The sequence below is a fragment of the Macaca mulatta genome, chromosome 5, assembly GCF_049350105.2.
Source record: "Macaca mulatta isolate MMU2019108-1 chromosome 5, T2T-MMU8v2.0, whole genome shotgun sequence".
Taxonomy (NCBI): domain Eukaryota; kingdom Metazoa; phylum Chordata; class Mammalia; order Primates; family Cercopithecidae; genus Macaca; species Macaca mulatta.
The window spans coordinates 167369466-167387396 of record NC_133410.1 but is presented as its reverse complement, the minus strand read 5'-3'; the positions used below and the strand labels follow the sequence as shown (position 1 = coordinate 167387396).

General features: G+C 40.4%; 1 protein-coding gene across 5 annotated transcripts in view; it reads right to left on the bottom strand.

Annotated features, from left to right (window-relative positions):
• The window catches only part of FNIP2 (folliculin interacting protein 2), a 137669-nt gene that overhangs the window by 72388 nt on the left and 47350 nt on the right, over window positions 1-17931 (bottom strand). For all 5 annotated transcript variants that reach the window (XM_015139419.3, XM_015139421.3, XM_015139418.3 and 2 more), the window contains exons 2-5: window positions 6918-7044; window positions 3716-3871; window positions 1374-1474; window positions 1197-1268 (exon numbers count right to left, since the gene is read on the bottom strand). In XM_015139419.3, coding sequence (XP_014994905.3) covers window positions 1197-1268; window positions 1374-1474; window positions 3716-3871; window positions 6918-7044 — 456 coding nt within the window. The remainder of the gene's footprint in view (window positions 1-1196; window positions 1269-1373; window positions 1475-3715; window positions 3872-6917; window positions 7045-17931) is intronic.

Below are 17931 nucleotides of genomic sequence, written 5' to 3'. Positions count from 1 at the left end.
AGCTATTTTGGATGTAGCTCAACCCATGTAACTAAACAACTATACTTCTAACAATTTCATGTTATATAATAAGACACCAAACTCTAAATTTTGCTTCAGTGACTGACACCTGAGATACTGTTATTCATTTCTACATTTTGCTTTAGCAACTGACAGATAACATGTTGCCATTCGTTTCAAGTATTTTACATAAACTCTCAAAACGAAATTAATTTTTACTCTTGGTTAACATCAATAAGCAATTCAGCAACTTTTTTCAGGAATAAAATATAACAAATTATAATTCTTATAGGAGTTTCATTTCACAACTTTCAAAAAGAATTACTCATAAAAATATGAGGGAAGCAGATTTTATTAATTTATTGTACTTATTAACAATTAAACTAAAGACTTATGCTGTGTGTAGAGCTGACAAAAACAACAATGACAAAAAGACTTTGAGAATAATGCAGCATAATGAAGCCAAAATAATTTTTACTTAAATCTGCATGTAAGGGAATTAATGTAATAAATGTTCAGGTAATCCCAAGGGTCTGTTAGAAACAAATCTCGTAAGAAATAAATAACAATTATCATATTGGCTTAAGTCATGACAGTCCAATGTTAAATGTTCAAACTGTTTTGTTGAAGAGTAAGCCAAGACTCACTCAATGGTATTCAAATATATAGAGAAATATTTTTAATTTCCCAGGATAAGAAAAAACAGCTTTCACTTGACCCCTAAGAATGTCCTTTAATTTATAACAAGCCCTTTTCAAATTTATCAAAGTACAACTGGTGTTTTGTTGTTTTATTTAAAAATGGAAGTATATGAAATAGTTCTGCTTGAAAGTTCAAAATACATGAATGCATATGCCAAAAGGAGCTTAAGTTCTTAGATATTTCAGAATAATGTAGCCCCTTCCCTTTTGTTCTTTATTTTTGATTTCCCAGGAAATTAAAAATTGGTGACTGGGTAACAGATGGGGACTCAAAACATATAAAGACAGCCATTTGTCTTTAGGGCCACCTAATGAAGTCAAAGGCCTTTTCCCACTCACTGTTGATAGGACAGTAGCCACTTTTAAAACCCCTTTGTTAATTTGGACTCATTCTGCTTCTCATTTCAAAATGCCTTATGGCCCTTAAAGAATTATTCTATCTAGAAATACACACTTTAAAAAATGGGGGTGGGGAATGCAAAATCCTGCACTTACTTATTTGTACTTCCACAGAAGCTGCCCATTCTAGCAGAGAAGACTTTACTAATCATCAGTTGTGGAGGAGAACTGGGGAGCGGGGGAAAGGAGAGACGAAAAATACATTTATGAGTTAAGGAGTCAATACCACCATCCCATTTCTCAAAACTGGTAGAAAAGGAAGCCCAGACTCACCGTATGTAGTGTATCTTTAAGGTGGAGCCTTTGTAACTCATGGCAACTGAGCCAAACATCATTTCCCCCAACATGTTGACATCGGAAGCTGGTCGTGTGTACTACATGCAAGAAAACAAAATCAAAGTTAGTACATGGAACATGACGTGCAATGCAACAGAAAATAATGTTTATTAATCTCATTAGTGTCATTGGTGATTAAAACTATTTCTCAAAGCTTCAAGTGGTCATCTTACAATCTTAACTTATAATGGCAATTGCCTATTTTTCCCCCAAAGTATTACGCATGTTTGTGATTTCTTCTCTATACACGACATCATCACATAGGATCCAAGTGTTTTATCAGAGTTCATTTTTATTTTTATTATGAGAAACAAAGATTACTATTATCTCCATTTATAAACTCTAAATGGAAAGGTTCAATTATGAAAATAACCGTTAACTCTTCTCTTGGTACTAAGAAAACATCCTGAAAAAAAATATAGTTCAGTATTATTCAGCGAAATAATTAACAGTACGGAATAAAAAATGCCCATTGCTGCAGATAGGGTTTTGTGAGGGTCCAAAAGATAACCAATGGTCTGATAACTCTAAAGTTTTACAAAAGTATTTCAAAAACATTTGATCCCTCTAGCTTCTGACCAGTCTCTCTCATGCCTTTTACCATCCAAAGTGGACTGCCTGCCTCCTCTTCCTCTATTCTCACTGGCTTGTTAATCTACCGCAGCCTGACTTCACCTCTTAGCTCAAACTAGTCCAACTGCTCCAATGATGACCTCCTCCCTCTTGGTCAAATCCAATGGACCCTTTCCAGTTTGCTTTATTAAACTTCTCTCAATATATTTGATTCTGTTCATGACTCTCCATTTTGAATCTCTTCTTTCTTAGATCATCCCTTACTATGGTTTTGCCTGGAGGTCAACCCTACTAACTGCCTGCTTTTTCAACCATTCTTTTGATTTTGATTATTATTTACATAGAATACCTCCTACATCTTTGTCTCTGGACCAGGAGCTCTCCTGGAGCTCTAGAATCGTATACCCCAATACATTCATTCACCTAGTGACATCTGAATGAGTGTCTTGGGATGTAGAATTCTGAGCACCTATACTAAGTGCTGGTGACACACTGATGAACAGGATAGGTATGAATGCCGAGCAAACCGACGTGCCACCAAAGCAACTGTGGTTCTGCACCCCGATCTACCAACTAGATTCTCTGTCACTGTGCTTTCCACCCAAGGAAAAACCTGGGAATCACTCTTAACATACTCTTCCGAATCTTTTTTTTAAAATTTCAAATACATACACACATATAGACACACAAGCATACATACACTGACACACAAATACACACTTACTTATACATGGTTGCAGAGGCAGAAAGAGAAAGATAAATCTATCAGCCCTGCTCAGCTAGGTTCCTCTCTCACGTTATAGCTCATACCAACTTCTTCCCACTATATGCAGACAGAAACCAACTGGTTTTCACATTCTTTATTACTAACTTCAACCCACCTCCTTCACTTATAATCTCCTTTTTCTTGGGGTACAAGGGCCACATGCCAACTGTGATTCTCAACCTGCTGAAAATTCTACTGTATACTTTTTAAACTGCAGACGGCTGTGAGACCCAGGAGCACTGTGTCTCAAAAAGGGCAAATGCATGGCACAAATCCTGACTATGAAATTAATAAAATCCTCTAGACCCATTTTCTGGTAATTTCCCTAGTGTTGTTTTTCCAGAAAAATAGTAGAAAAGATTCTACATGGGTTTAAGAAAAAGTTCAATATATTCCCTATCAATTAATATCCTTTTGCCATTCAATATTTATAAAACATTTCTTCCTTTTTATCTTGTTAGCTAATATTTCTCAAAAACCTCAACCCCTATCCTTACACACACACACACACACACACACAGTGTGTTTCTTTCTGTTCCCATACAAGTCTTTCTTCCTTTTACTGGCATGTTCTATTTTCTTAGGATGCCCATATACATTCCCAGAATCCTTAGGAATTCTTACAACAGAACTGGAGAGTACATGTTTATTATTCTGGATCAGACAGCAAAGGAAACAAAGCAAGGTAATTTACCTGACTGGCAATATTTCTCATCTAGTACATAGTAGGCTGTATCACCTCTGCTTGATTACAGTTTTTATTGGAGATAAAAGCCAAAGAGCAAAAACAACATTGATGTGAAACATTTAAGAGTACTGTGTTGAATACTTGTCCTCATATTCCTGAAGTAGAGCCCTCGAGCGGCATTATTTCCCGAGAAGAAATTACAGTAAATAACTTTAACCCCAGGGGCCATTCCCACAGAAGGGATGGTTGTACCTGGTACTTTGGAAGCTGTTCCTTAGCATGGTGTGAAGATCCCCCAGAAGAACTGTGGAAAGAGATGCTGCTGCTGCTACTGCTGCTCACGCTGCTGACACTGCTGCTTCCCTGGCAGCACTTGGCTGATATTTTAATAGGAACATCCTCTGTTTTCTAGGTTAAGAGAGACAGGCAAGGTAAAATATTACGAAGTATATCAGGTTCGTCAACAGTTCTTCATTGGGAATTCCTTTTTAAAAGCATTCTGGTGCCTAAGGTGCATTAAAAAACAGCAGGTTTTTTTTTCCCCCCCAGTAATGACAAAAACATGGTTTAGGAAGGCAGAATGCTGAAGAATGGTTCTAGACAAAAGGAGGTAGGTTATGTATTAAGACTTTATCTTCTTTTAATAATTTAACTATTATTTACACTTCAATTCATATAATTGATCTCTTTTTGTTATTAGAGTTTTGGTTATTAGCTTTTTAGTACTATGTAGAGTCATAATCCATTAAATTGATGAGGAGAAAGATGAGGCTTCAAATCTAAACTTTTACTAAGCAAATAGAACTAATAAAACAAAACTATTAAGTTGGGCAGACTGGCTTGTAGGGTTTTTTGTTTGTTTGTTTGTGAGATGGAGTCTCATCCTGTTGCCAGGTTGGAGTGCAGTGGCGTGATCTTGGCTCACTGCAACCCCTGCCTCCCAGGTTCAAGCAATTCTCCTGCCTCAGCCTCCAAGTAGCTGGGACTACAGGCACGTGCCATCACGCCCAGCTAATTTTTTTGTATTTTTAGTAGAGACGGGATTTCACCATGTTGGCCAGGATGGTTTGATCTCTTGACCTCGTGATCTGCCCGCCTTGGCCTCCCAAAGTGCTGGGATTACAGGCGTGAGCCACCGCACCCGGCCCGCTTGTGTTTTTAATGACACTCCTCCTCTAGTACTCCTTTAAAGGTAGCAGGAAGGAAAATCATGAGGCTGAATTTGTAAGGGATGAAACCAAAATCCTGAAACAGGAGCTACTGTGAATTACATAGCACGTGATGGAAATATGGTCTTCAAAGGTTAAGGACAACAGAGGATTCTCTACTATACATTCCCCAAATAGAGTTCACCACTAATTTTTATCACAGTGACAAAGGTATAAGGATAAACCTTTATTAATATTTATCTCCCCCCAAACATATTACTCCCTACAGAAGCTTCCTGCACCCTCTATGATAAGTTGTTTCTATTCTGAGTCTTCTTTGCCTTTCTTTTTTTCCTTGTGCAGCTTTTGCTTGGAAAAAAACATGAATGCAATTGCAGCTTATCTAATCTCCAATGTGACAGTCACACTGGTGGTCTAATGCAAATGCCTGCAGTCATGTGCTTGATACAAACTCATGACGTTTGTGCTTGCCAAGGGAGGCTGGGGCGGTGGGGACTGAAAATGGGAAAAGAATGTAAGGAAAACACAAAATGTGCTGGACCACAATTGTCACTACAGCAATGATGGCATTCAAAGTGGTACTTGATTACTCCTGAGCACCCAGCACTCCCTCAACACGCTAAAGATACAGCTGCTACTTAATATCACTTAGGCCAGAAACACAGCCCCTCAGAGGGCCTAAGTGACACGAAGTGCCACCTGCCTCAGACTGCTAGACCCTTTGGCTGGAGTATAATGCTGAACAGTCTATAAGTGGAGACAGCACCTGGTATAGTGAATGGAGCACCGACTGGATTCTTTTGTAGCCTTGGGCAAGCTACAAACCTCCTGAACCTCAGATGCCTTTTTGGTTAGACGAATGCTTCTAAGAAAGCCTATGTTTCCAGATTCCAGCATTACTACTGCTCTAGTTCACTGAAGATGCCAGTTCCTTTTGAAAACTTGTGTTTCCTTTCCCCTCCACCTGCCACCACTATGAGCAGCCCCAGTGATAGGTGTTCAACTAGACCATCCATGTGAAGCCTTCAGAGAAATGGGAAATAATTCAAGAAATTAAGAGGTAAACCATCTCCTGTCCACCAAAGGGTCAAGTGCTGGCTCATCTAAATTTCTGTTACAAATCTAACCAGTAAAGCCTACAGTGAATCACCTGAGAGATTTCTTGGTCCCCCCCTCCCCCACCCCCTTCCCCTACCTAACAAGCCCAACAACTACTGTAATGATTAGCCACCTGGCAGAACTCCACTTTAAAATATTGTGGAATCCACCCAGCTAAACTGTGTTTAACCAAACACTTCCTTCCTGCAGAAATGATCCTTATCAAAAGCAGGAAAACAGCCCCTTGGCCCTGAAGAGACAAAGACTGCGTTATAAACTGTTCATTTACTTAGCTGCACAGTCTACAAACTGCCAGTATTTGGTCAGTATGGGTAGCAACTTACTGAACATAAAAAGAATGAATACAAGTGGATTTATTTAATTTGTAGGCATCTGAACAAATACTGAAAAGAGAATGAAAGGTCTAAAGTGAATTTACAAGTACCCTGGTCTCATATCCAAAAAGACCCAGAAAGGATCAGAGTCTTCTCACCTTAAACATGTTAATTTACCATTCCCATTCTGCTTCCAAGGAATCAAGAGCTGCTCTGTCCTCACTCTACCCATCCCTTGTCACCCACCCTACACCACTACCACCACCACCACCACCACCACCCAACTCTCCACCAAAACAAAAAGGGAAATAAATAAAAGCTCCACTGGTCAGAAGGGTTTGAAAAACAATCCTTTTTGAAGATAACCATGCAGGCTTGCATATGGAAGCCCCGTAAGTGAGTAAAGCTGTTTAATTTTGTTTAACCCAGTGCTACTTATTATTATCTATGAGAAACACTGGACAGAATGATCTTCACGCTAACACTTTTTATCATTTTATGAATTTTAGAGTTCTGCTTTCCCATTACATTTGGGGCACTCACTTGGCATCAAAATCTTACTGGATTGCAACTCACCGGCAAATTTACCTCTAGTACTACTAACAGTACACTGCTTAGCTCCTGCCATGATTACTTGCTAACAGTTTCACTTGTGTTTAGTAGTGAGCATACTCATACCTGCTGGAGGTAGGGCTTTGATTAAAGGACTCAATGCTTGCTTATGTTTCTTCTGAACCATTAATGGCACTGTATAATATAACTCAAAGAGAAGATCATAGATTAATAAATGATTGATCAGAGTGGTGGTTAAAAGCACAAGAGAGAAGGAGAAAGCAAATCAGCATTTCATACCTGAGCTGTCACCTCCTCAATCTTTTGAACAGCTTTAGAGTCAAACAAGACTTGTCTGCCTCTCCTGTCACAGTCCTGGTAAACTATCAGGCGAATCTCATTCAGGTCAAACTCCGAACATGACCAACTGTGGATTAAAAAGGGAGAAAGAAGTTATGTCATCTGCAGCACGTGAGATGATCACAGACAGATAAGCTTCCCAGTCACCATGCCTGCATGCACATCAAAAGGCCACAAGCTTGCAGGGATAGTGATCCCCTCAGAACTGGGGCACCAGTGAGCCTGGGACAGATAGCCTTGTATGCGGATTCCAGTGGGCCATATGAAAATTGCCTGTTTTCATAAGGGCTGAAAAGACTGCTTTAAATAATAAATCACTGAAGAGAAAGCTTCTCCTTCCAAAGTCAATTTGGACACAGATGGCAGTCAGAAATCACAAGGACATGCAGAGACGGCTAAATTTGGATGCCTGGGTTCTGGGGACAGCATATCCGAGTTAAAGGAGTGTTAAAGCTTCTGTGTTATTGGGCAGGGAACCATTTGGAGCAAGTCGGTAGAGCCTTCTCTTCTTTCCCTTACCCACACTCAGGTCAAATTGAGAGGCATTACATACCCTAAAATTTATTATCTTCTCCGATTATGGCTAGCTCTAATCCACAAGTTTCAAAAACCAAGTGCATCACTGTAGAACATCAGAATTGCTAGCATTTACAGTCAGCAAGAAAGGAAGCATGTTTCTAAGCAAACCAAAAGCAACTGGGATAAAACTGCTCCAAGGAAAACACAGGTTCATTCTTAATAAATGAGAGTGAGAGAACTATAGAAAAGGTAATCATTTAAAAGTGCACCGCTTTGGTCATACTCAGTTTTTAACTCATCAGTCCAGTCAACACATATTTGAGTGTCGGTGATATTCCAGGCACTGTGGTTGCTGCTAGAGACTCAGCAGTTAATTAACCAGACAGACCTGGTCCCCACCCTTACGGAGTTCATGATTCAGTGGGGAATATTAGGCAAATAATCACAGTTGAATGTATCACTACAAACTGTGAAAAGTACAAAAAGGAGCAGTAAACAGTTTCAGATTTCCAGATTGAAGAGGTAGGGGAGAGGGACAGAGAAGTCCCTAAGGACTTGAAGTGACATGTAAACACAGACCTGAAGAAGTAAAACAAATGAAGTGCACTGTAGGAGCAGAGAAGGACGTGGTAAGGTGTAAGACTGCCGCACTGGAGAAGGAAAAAGAAAAGAGGCCAGAGAGTGAGTGCCATGAGGTGGAACGGACGGCAGGCAGGGGCCAGGATCATGCTCTCCCTCCATGAGAAGCCAAGGAAAACAGACGCTTGATAAGATCAGGTCTGCACTTTTTGAAAGTTCAATCTGGCTATTAAGGAAAATGGGGGTGGAAGAGATGAAGACTGGAAGCAGGAAGGCCAAACAGAACTCATAATAAGAGTTCCGGCCCTTCATAATGAAGGCTAGAGCTCCAGCAGCGGAGGTGGGGGAACGGGGACAGACACTGGTGGCATACTCAGAGGACAGAGTTGAGCCGGTTTCCCAATGGACTGGAAAGGTGCCAGAGATGAAAGGGGGCCTTGCTTAGAGAAGCTGAGGGGGAGCTCTGATGGGACAGAGGAGGATAGATGGACACACAGGCAGACTAACAGAAGCAAACTGTAAAACTAGGAGATGGTATAAATGAAATCAGACACATCTGGATTCAAATCCAAATGCCTCTGGCCTCCTAGTTCTTCATCAGTACAATGAGAATATTAAGACTGCCCTCACAAAGCTGCCCTATGGATTAAATGAAATGTGTAAAGTGCTTCACACAAAGAGTGACACACAGTAAGTGCTCCAAAATGGCAATAATTACCTCAGAGGATTGTTAGTGTTATGATTTTTAAAGAAAATTAATACAGTGTCTGGTACTCAATCACAAATTGTGCATTTTTGGTCTTCTCCTTTTTCAGGCAGTTAATACTGAACATGTTCTTTTTGGGTAGCAGATTTGTTTTCTTAAATCCCTGCAGCAAAACATATAAAGTTCTGGTTGTACCTTCTTTCAACAAGCTGTGCCCTAAACTATCATGCCCAGCATCCTTTCCTCCTAATCTTGACAACAACATGGCAAGTTTATTTTCAAACCATTTTCCCTCTATTCGCAGTCCAGAGGGAGTCCATGTTTCAGGTCTGGCTAATGAGACATGACCACATGACCCAAGCTGGCTGTGTGAGCCAGCCCCAAAACTCAGTGTTCAGCTTGTAAATGGTAACCCTGGAGTTGGTGGTGGCTATTTTTGCCATCATGAAGTAAGGGCCTGTCTGAAAATGAAGTCAGCAAAAGTCAGTGTGGAGGAAAGTAGAGGTGAGCAATAGAATGAAACAGATTCCTGGCAGTACCCGAAGCCAGCTGTTCCTGAGTAAGCACTATTCCTGGAATTAGTTCACTGTCACTTACAACCAACACAGTCTGATGACTATGACCCAGACCACTAAATTTTAAAATTACATAGGCCAAGGCAGGCGGAACACTGGAGGTCAGGAGTTCAAGACCACCCTGGCCAACCACGGCCAACACGGTGAAATCCTGTCTCTACTAAAAATACAAAAATTAGCCAGGCGCACTAGTGGGCACCCACAATCCTAGCTATTCAGGAGGCTGAAGCAGGAGAATCACTTGAACCTAGGAGACAGAGGTTGCAGTGAGCCGAGATCGCACCACTGCACTCCAGCCTGGGCGACAGAGAGAGAGAGTCCATCTCTAAATAAATAAATAAATAAAATGAGGTCATTAAAAAGGCTCTGAAGCTATATATTATTATAACATAGTACATACGTTCATTTTGTTAAAAGTAAAAAAAAATCGGATTTAATTTACTTTCATTTTCTTTTAAATCAATTTTGCCTTAATAATTACATTTTGCCAAGACAGCATTATAATTTATAACCAAGTCATTCAATCCTTATTTTTGAAGAATAACACGTATTCAAACATCAAACTGAAAACAGCTACTTTAGAAGAGATAAAATTTAATAATGATCATAACACCTCATTAAATGTTTCATGTTATTTTTCAATGAAAAAAAGATGGAAATAAAAATCATGGACAATTGTACTGATCCAGGAGACTAAAAATATTTTTTTTACTCAATAATTTTAAAAAAGACACAGAGGGGAAAAGTATATATTTCAGATTGCCTCATTTTTTGATCCAAATGCTTTAAAAGTATTTTATAAGACACAAGTGATGGACACAGTGGCTCGTACCTGTAATCCCAGCTACTTAGGTTGCTGAAGCAAAAAAGATCTCTTGAGCCCGGGAATTCCAGACAAGACTGGATGACATAGCAAGACCCAGACTCTTTAAAATTTTTTAAAAAATTAGTTGGTTGTGATGGTATACACCTGTAGTCCCAGCTACTCAGGAAGCTGAGGCGGGAGGATCACTCGAGCCCAGGAGTTCAAGGCTTCAGTAAGCCATGATCATACCACTGCACTCCAACTCCAGTCTTGGTGACAGAGTGAGATCCCATCTCTTAAACAAACAAACAAAACAAAACGGTCAGACACAATGGCTCACGTCTGTAATCTCAGCAATTTGGGAGGCCGAGGCCGGCTGATCACTTGAGCCCAGGAGTTCGAGGCCAGCCTGGGCAACAGGGTGAAACCCCATATTTACTAAAAATACAAAAAGTTAGCTGGGCATGGTGGTGCACACCTGTAGTCCCAGCTACTGGAATACGGAGGCTGAGACGGTAGAATCACCTGAGCTCGGGAGGTCGAGGCTGCTGTGAGCTGAGATTGCAACCTGGGCAACAGAGTGAGACTCTATCTCAAAAAAAACAAAAAAAAAGAGGAAAACTCTGTTCTTCCTCCATATGAATACTACTTTTGGTTTAATACATAAATATAATTTTGACATTGACATCTCTTTTTTTTGGAAATAGCGTTTTGCTCTGTTGCCCAGGCTGGAGTGCAGTGGCACCATCTCGGCTCACCGCAGCCTCAGTCTCCTGCTCAAGCAATTCTCCCACATCAGCCCCCAAAGTAGCTGGGACTACAGGCATGCGCCACCATGCCTGGCTAATTTCTTTGTATTTTTTGTAGAGACAGGGTTTTACCGCGTTGCCCAGGCTGGTCTCAAACTCCTGAGCTCAGGCAATCTGCCCCCCTCAGCCTCCCAAAGTACAGTGAGACACTCACATTTTAATATTAGTAGAGGAAAAAACAGTTGCATAATTTGGTAAAGGAAACAGAGGCAGGCAGGACAAAGGTCACTAGTGCTTCAGAATGAGACGGGCTTGGGATCCAATCTCAGCTCTGCTTCCCACCAGTTTTATAGTTTTGGGAACGTCTCCCCTAGGAGTACTTATAGGTCCTGTTGTGAAGATTAAAAGAGATAATCTATGGAAATTCCCAGCACACTCCCAACCCCTTTCCCTGCCATCCCTGATACACAGGCCTTGAGCTATTGGTAGCTCCATGGCACACATATTCTCTTCATATTCACATTCACTCCTACATTCAACCAACAGTTACTGTGGAGCTTGCAAGAGCACCGACCACAGTTCCTGGTGCTTTACTGAGGACATCTCTTCATATGACTGGGGCCACTGGGCATGATTCAAAAGGGGTATGAAAACAAGCCCTGGGGCTTTTGCCTTAAAATAGCTGACCATTTCAGAGAAACTTATTCTAATCTGAATTATTTCATTTCTCTGTTTTTGCTGAACATAAATAATGAACACTGTCCTTGGCATCAGGGTATTATTTATGTCCACTTTATGCCTTCAGGCACAGTAAGAGAAGATGATTTGTCTACCTTTTCTTATTGTAAAATTTAAGCAAAATGACTTATATGGACTCTTTTCAGTTTTAAAATTCCAGGATGCCAGGATTTGCCTGGTTAGACTTGAAGCCAGGCCTTATTTCTGAAACTACTCATCAAGAGTGGAAAAGCAAGGAACCAAAGTCTCAGTTACCTCCCTGAAACATGAAAGGCACTAGAGTTCAAGGGATCTGAAACACAGAAAACAGAATTCTCTTTAAAATATCTAGAGCCATGTACTGTAGTTTAAATTGTGTCCCCCCAAAAGATATGTTCAAGTCCTAATTCCTATACCTGTGAATATGACTTTGCTTGGAAACAGGGTCTCTGCAGATAAAATCAAGTTAAGATGAGGTCATACTGAATTAGTAGGCACCCTAATCCAATGACTGGTGTCCTCCTAAGAAGGAGAAAATCTGGACAAAGACACAGAAGGAATAATGAACAGGGAAGTCACTGCAGACTTAGGGCACAGCACAAACACAAAAAGACAATATCACTGAGTGCTTGGAATGTGTCTCCTGCAGAAGAACCACACAGCAAATGAGGCTAGAAAGGCACTTGAGGACTACTTGTGAGGGGCTTTAAATGTTATGCCAAGGAATGCATCTGTTGCTCTACAAGCTGTGGTGTGCCAATTCCAAGATTTCAAGAAAGAGAATGACATGATCTGACCTGTGCTTTAGGAAGACAACTAAAGTGGTTTGAGAAGACCATTTTCAGGGCAAATGCAGAGGTAGTGACTTGTAAATCCAGGGTTTCCAGAATTAAAGGCCAATAAGGAAAAGAGCAATAGTTGTATAACATGCTGCAGGGTGATTTGCTATATCCTTTGAGACCAGTTCTAGTGTGGGTGTTGTTTCTTCTCTTGAACTTTTACAGGAATCATAGTAGAAGTGGTCATGGGTATCCCCATGTCGAGAAAGCATGATCTCTGTTTTTCCTCTTGGTCTCACACGAGGAAGCCACCCTACACAGTCAAAAATAAGTTTACATAAAGAGTTTAAAGAACAGTCTTATGATACAAGAAGGCACATATTTAAACAGTCAGGAATGATAGGCAACTTTCAATGGTCCAAGAAAAGGTAAAATGAAACAAAACAAAAACAAACAACAATGATGACAACAAAAACTGGCAAAAATACTATCCATTTAACCAGCAATTCCTGCATGCCTACTACTTGGCAAGCATTCTGAGATAAAGCAGTGAACAAACCATAACCCTGCTCCTATGAAACGCACTACATGACATTTTCCAACCACTCTTCAACCCTATTCTATATTCTTTTTTCTCTGCCAACCTCCACCGTTTCCTTACTATCTCAAAAAACAGTTTCTAAGTACAAGCAGAAATCTCTCAAAAGGTTTGCTCAAGAAGAGTGGGGAGACCCAAAGGGCTACACCCTGAAACTAAATGAAGACTGGGGGTGGAAAAAAAGGGAAAATTAAGCTTGACATGGCAATGAGAGTTCACACTGTCAGCACAAAATACACATTATTTCCCACCCAGTAAAAAGCTGTTTATTTCAAGAAAAAAATTATGTAAATAGATGGCAGTAACAGATTTGGAATTCATTTATCTTTTGCTATGTTAGTACTCTCAGGAAGACTGTGCTGGCTCTCCTTTCTTTCACTGTTTTGCACTTATACAGCCTTAGCTGTGTGAATTGCCTAGAGCAATTTCTGAGGAACCGCATAAAAAATCACCATTGAGTTGCTATCCTGTGATCAGGAGTATAGTGAAAAGCACTTAAAGTTCTTATTGGAAGCTTTAATATATATTGATAACCTAAAGATATTAATATTAATTTACAAACAATTCCAATTAAATGTAGTCCACTGTTACGTTACCAACACAGAGCTATACTGCATGTTGGTTGCAATTCTTCCATCTTTAAGAAAGTAGGTAATATGTAAACCCTTTATTCCTTTTGTAAAGGAAAATGTGGAATGAAAGAATAAATATGTTTAATCAGCAGCAAAGGCATGGAAGGAGCACTGCAACATAAAACCATACTTCTGAGCTCATTCCTTCCACACACCTTTAAGTGTCTGGCTTCACACAGGCACCATGAGAGGTACCAGGAACAGAAATTAACTATATCCAGTCTTTACCTCAATATGCTTATAACTGGGAATGGAAAGGCCAACATACAAATATTAAGTTAACTATACTGTTACAGGTGCCAAGATAAATGTCTATAAGGACTTAGGGGGACTCTACAGGATAAAGAGGTCAAGTCCACATAGTTGGGTGAGGGATGGATGTGGGTCACAGAGGACATGATGCTTGGGACATGAATTAGGATTCACCAGGGTAAACAGGGCTTCTTACTCTAGCTCTGCTGCCTTCAACCCAGATGATTTTAGGAACGCTCCAACCTTAGCGCTGAGCTTTCCCAAAATGCACCTGTCTTATCTACCTCACAAGGCTGTTGGGAAAAACAGAGAGTAAGTTATGAAAGCACTTTCAAAACTGTAAAGCATAATTCAAAGATCTACTCAGATACACAATTCCTTAACTGAGAGCCTTGGGGCTAGATGTTTCAGAATTCAGAATTTTTTTTTTGAAATCGGAAAGATGCTGCACTACATATTACATAATACCTCCTCCAGGGGCTGAGATGTAATCAAACCCCCAAAACAAACAAATTAATATTTCACCAGCCCAAGTTATGAACACTTAAACGCTAAGTGCATTAGATAGAGACTATAAACAGCCTCACATCAGTTCAGATTAATTCCAAAAGATTTTCCAGAAATTTTAGGATTTTGGAATTATAGGATAAAGGACTGTTGATCACTTAAGTGATTACCATGTCTGAGAAAAGGACAAAAGACTGGAATAAATAACTTTCAGGTTCCCCACATTTTCCTGAATATAACTGATCTCTAACAAAAATGACAGCCAAAAGTTTCTGTGTAAGTAGGTTAGTTGTAGCTCTGAACTTGTTTTCCCCCTCCTTGCTACCAAAATAATGTGTAAATGGTAGCAAAGGTCACAGGTTAAAACCACATATGTCTTTAAATAATGTGTTCACACGGCAGTGACAAAACGTTATTGTGTGTGTCACAATACAGCCTAAGGTTTGGGTGCTATGAACAAGGAACTACAAAGTACAGAGAGGAAAAGACAGAATTTCTTCCTTCCTTTCTGAGTTCAGGATCACATTAAGCAAAACTCTAAAACAGGTCAAGTTTGTGTGTGGCACTTACAGCACCACTACCCACATTCCACTGCCCTGGGGCCACCACAGCATAGACAAAATAGTGGAACACTCCACTGGATGTCAGATTGCCTAGGCTGGAGGCAGGATCCCACAGTCCCATCTCAGTCACTTCTTCACCTCTTAATCCAGCGTCTCCTCCTCTATAAAAGGATAGAGTGGGGCCAGGCATGGTGGCTCACGCCTGTAATCTTAGCACTTTGGGAGGCAGAGGCAGGCAGATCACTTGAGGCCAGGAGTTTGAGACCAGCCTGGCCAACATGGTGAAACTCCATCTCTATTAAAAACATAAAAATTAGCCAGGCGAGGTGGTGGGTGCCTGTGATCCCAGCTACTGGGGAGGCTAAGACACAAGAATTGCTTAAACCCTGGAGGTAGAGATTGCAGTGAGCTGAGATCACACCACTGTACTCCAGCCTGGGAGACAGAGTGAGACACTGTCTGAAAAAAGAAAAAAGAAAAAATGGGAACTGGGGTGGGACTAAAATTATACCTAAAGGTCTGGTGCTTCCAATTCTAACACATTATAATCCCAAGTTATCTATTAAATGTGCACAGTGTGATTTAGAATAGATGATCTCAGTCAGGTACTAAAAGGAAAGCAATCTTAATGAATTAACCTACATTATTACTACATGGTATCCCTTAAACCTTCTAAACATAATCTGTACTTACAATAAGCATCTTAATATCAACACAGCCCTAATAACAGAACTTTCAAAAGGTGCTCACAAAATCTAAAGGGGAAAAGTACAAGTTCTTTTGAGGCGAGAGGGACACTGAGTGGGCAGGTTACTGTGGCAGTCAAGACTCTGCCTCTTGCAGAGTTGTTGCTGCTGTTGTTAATAATTCCTTCCTTTTTTCTCCTTAAAAAACCCACAGAGGTCAGGTGCAGTGGCTCATGCCTGTAATCTCAACACTTTGGGAGGCCAAGGCAGGAGGATCACTTGAATCCAGGAGTTTGAGCAACATAGTGAGATTCCGACTCTGCAAAAACAAAACAAAAAACCCCTACAGAATCTCTATAAATGGCCCATTTTTCCCCAAGATGGTTCCCTTAATTCTTAAATGCGCATGATTTATTCTTTTCTGATATCTGTAAACTAGAAACTACTTGTACTTAAAATAGCCAAACTGACAAAAAAAAAAAAGAGCTTTATGGTTCATCTCCATGCACATATTAACTCAATAATCACTGAGCTATTTTTTTTCTTTTTCTTTTTTTTTTTTTGAGACCGAGTCTTGCTCTGTTGCCCAGGCTGGAGTGCAGTGGTGCGATCTCAGCTCACTGCAACCTCCACCTCCCGGGTTCACGTGATTCTCCTGCCTCAGCCTCCCAAGTAGCTGAGATTACAGGTGCCTGCCACCACACCCGGCTAATTTTTTTGTATTTTTAGTAGAGACGGGGTTTCACCATGTTGGCCAGGCTAGTTTCGAATTCCTGACTTCAAGTGATCCGCCCACCATGGCCTCCCAAAGTGCCAGGAGTCCAGGCATGAGCCACCGTGCCCGGCCAAGTTAATTCTTTCTAACCTTGTCAGCATAACCAAAGCCATCAACACATGATTATATTCCTGGATTACTGAAATATATAATTGCTATGCAATTATAAAAGGTAACTTGCATCAAGATGTCATATCTTTCCCCTCCCCCATTTCCAGGGAAATCATATACTAATAATAGATAAATGAAGAAGTTTCAAAGTAAATACTCAAGACACTGCCTCATATATCACTTCTAGATCTAATTAAACTGTACTCAGACAAGGTAATACTTCTATTTTCCAAGAAGTTTCCAGAGGTGAAAAGCATGATTCTCTGTATAAGGTTTCTCATTTGCAAAACGAAAGAACCAAAATAAATAGACAATTGTCACCTATTTTAGGTTGTAAAATATTATCTCTAAAAGAGGTTAAACAAACAAACAAACAAACAAAAAATATACTCGTGACCCAGCAAGTTCACTTCTAGGAATGAATCCTACAGATTAATTTGCACAGGTACAAAATGATATGTACAAAAAGGTAATGACTGCAGCACTGTTTGGAAACAAACTGTCAGCAGGATGATTAAATAAATTATGGTATATCCATACAAGGGAGTGCTACACTGACACAGCAAAGAATAAGGAAGCTCCTTAGGTAAGTATATAATAAACTCCAAAACATTTTTGACTGGAACAAAAATAAGTATAAAATATTGTGTAGAGAATGCTACCATAAGCCTAGAAAAAGGAAAAATTGGGGGTAGAGAACTCTCGGTTTTATTATACATGCATACACTATCTCTAGAAGAAATACAATGAATTGGTAATACTAGTTGACTCTGGAGTAGAAAGCTGGATTACTGGGCCGGGCGCAGTGGCTCACGCCTGTAATCCCAGCACTTTGGAAGGCTGAGGCAGCTGGATCACAAAGTCAGGAGATCAAGACCATCCTGGCTAACACGGTAAAACCCCATCTCTACAAAAAAAAGACAAAAAACTAGCCAGGCGTGGTGGCGGGCGCCTGTAGTCCCAGCTACTCAGGAGGCTGAGGCAGGAGAGTGGCATGAACCCGGGAGGCGGAGCTTGCAGTGAGCCGAGATCGCGCCACTGCACTCGAGCCTGGGCGACACAGCGAGACTCGGTCTCAGGAAAAAAAAAAAAAAAAAAAGAAAGAAAGCTGGATTACTAATGGAAAAGAAAGCAGAAGACTCTTCATTCTACTCTTTACAGAGCAAAGGGAAAGGCTTTCTCTGCACTATGTAATACACATCCATCAAAACAGCATAGTGAGGAGTGTAGACTGGACCCAGGCATCCTGGGCTCAGGTCCTACCCTCTGCCTCTTCTTAGCTATGTAACTTTGGTGAGTTATCTAATCTCTTTGTTCCTCAATAGCCTCATCTGCAAAATGGAGATAATATAATAGTATTATCTCCTGTATAACTCCACTTATAAGGTGCTGTTTAGTTGA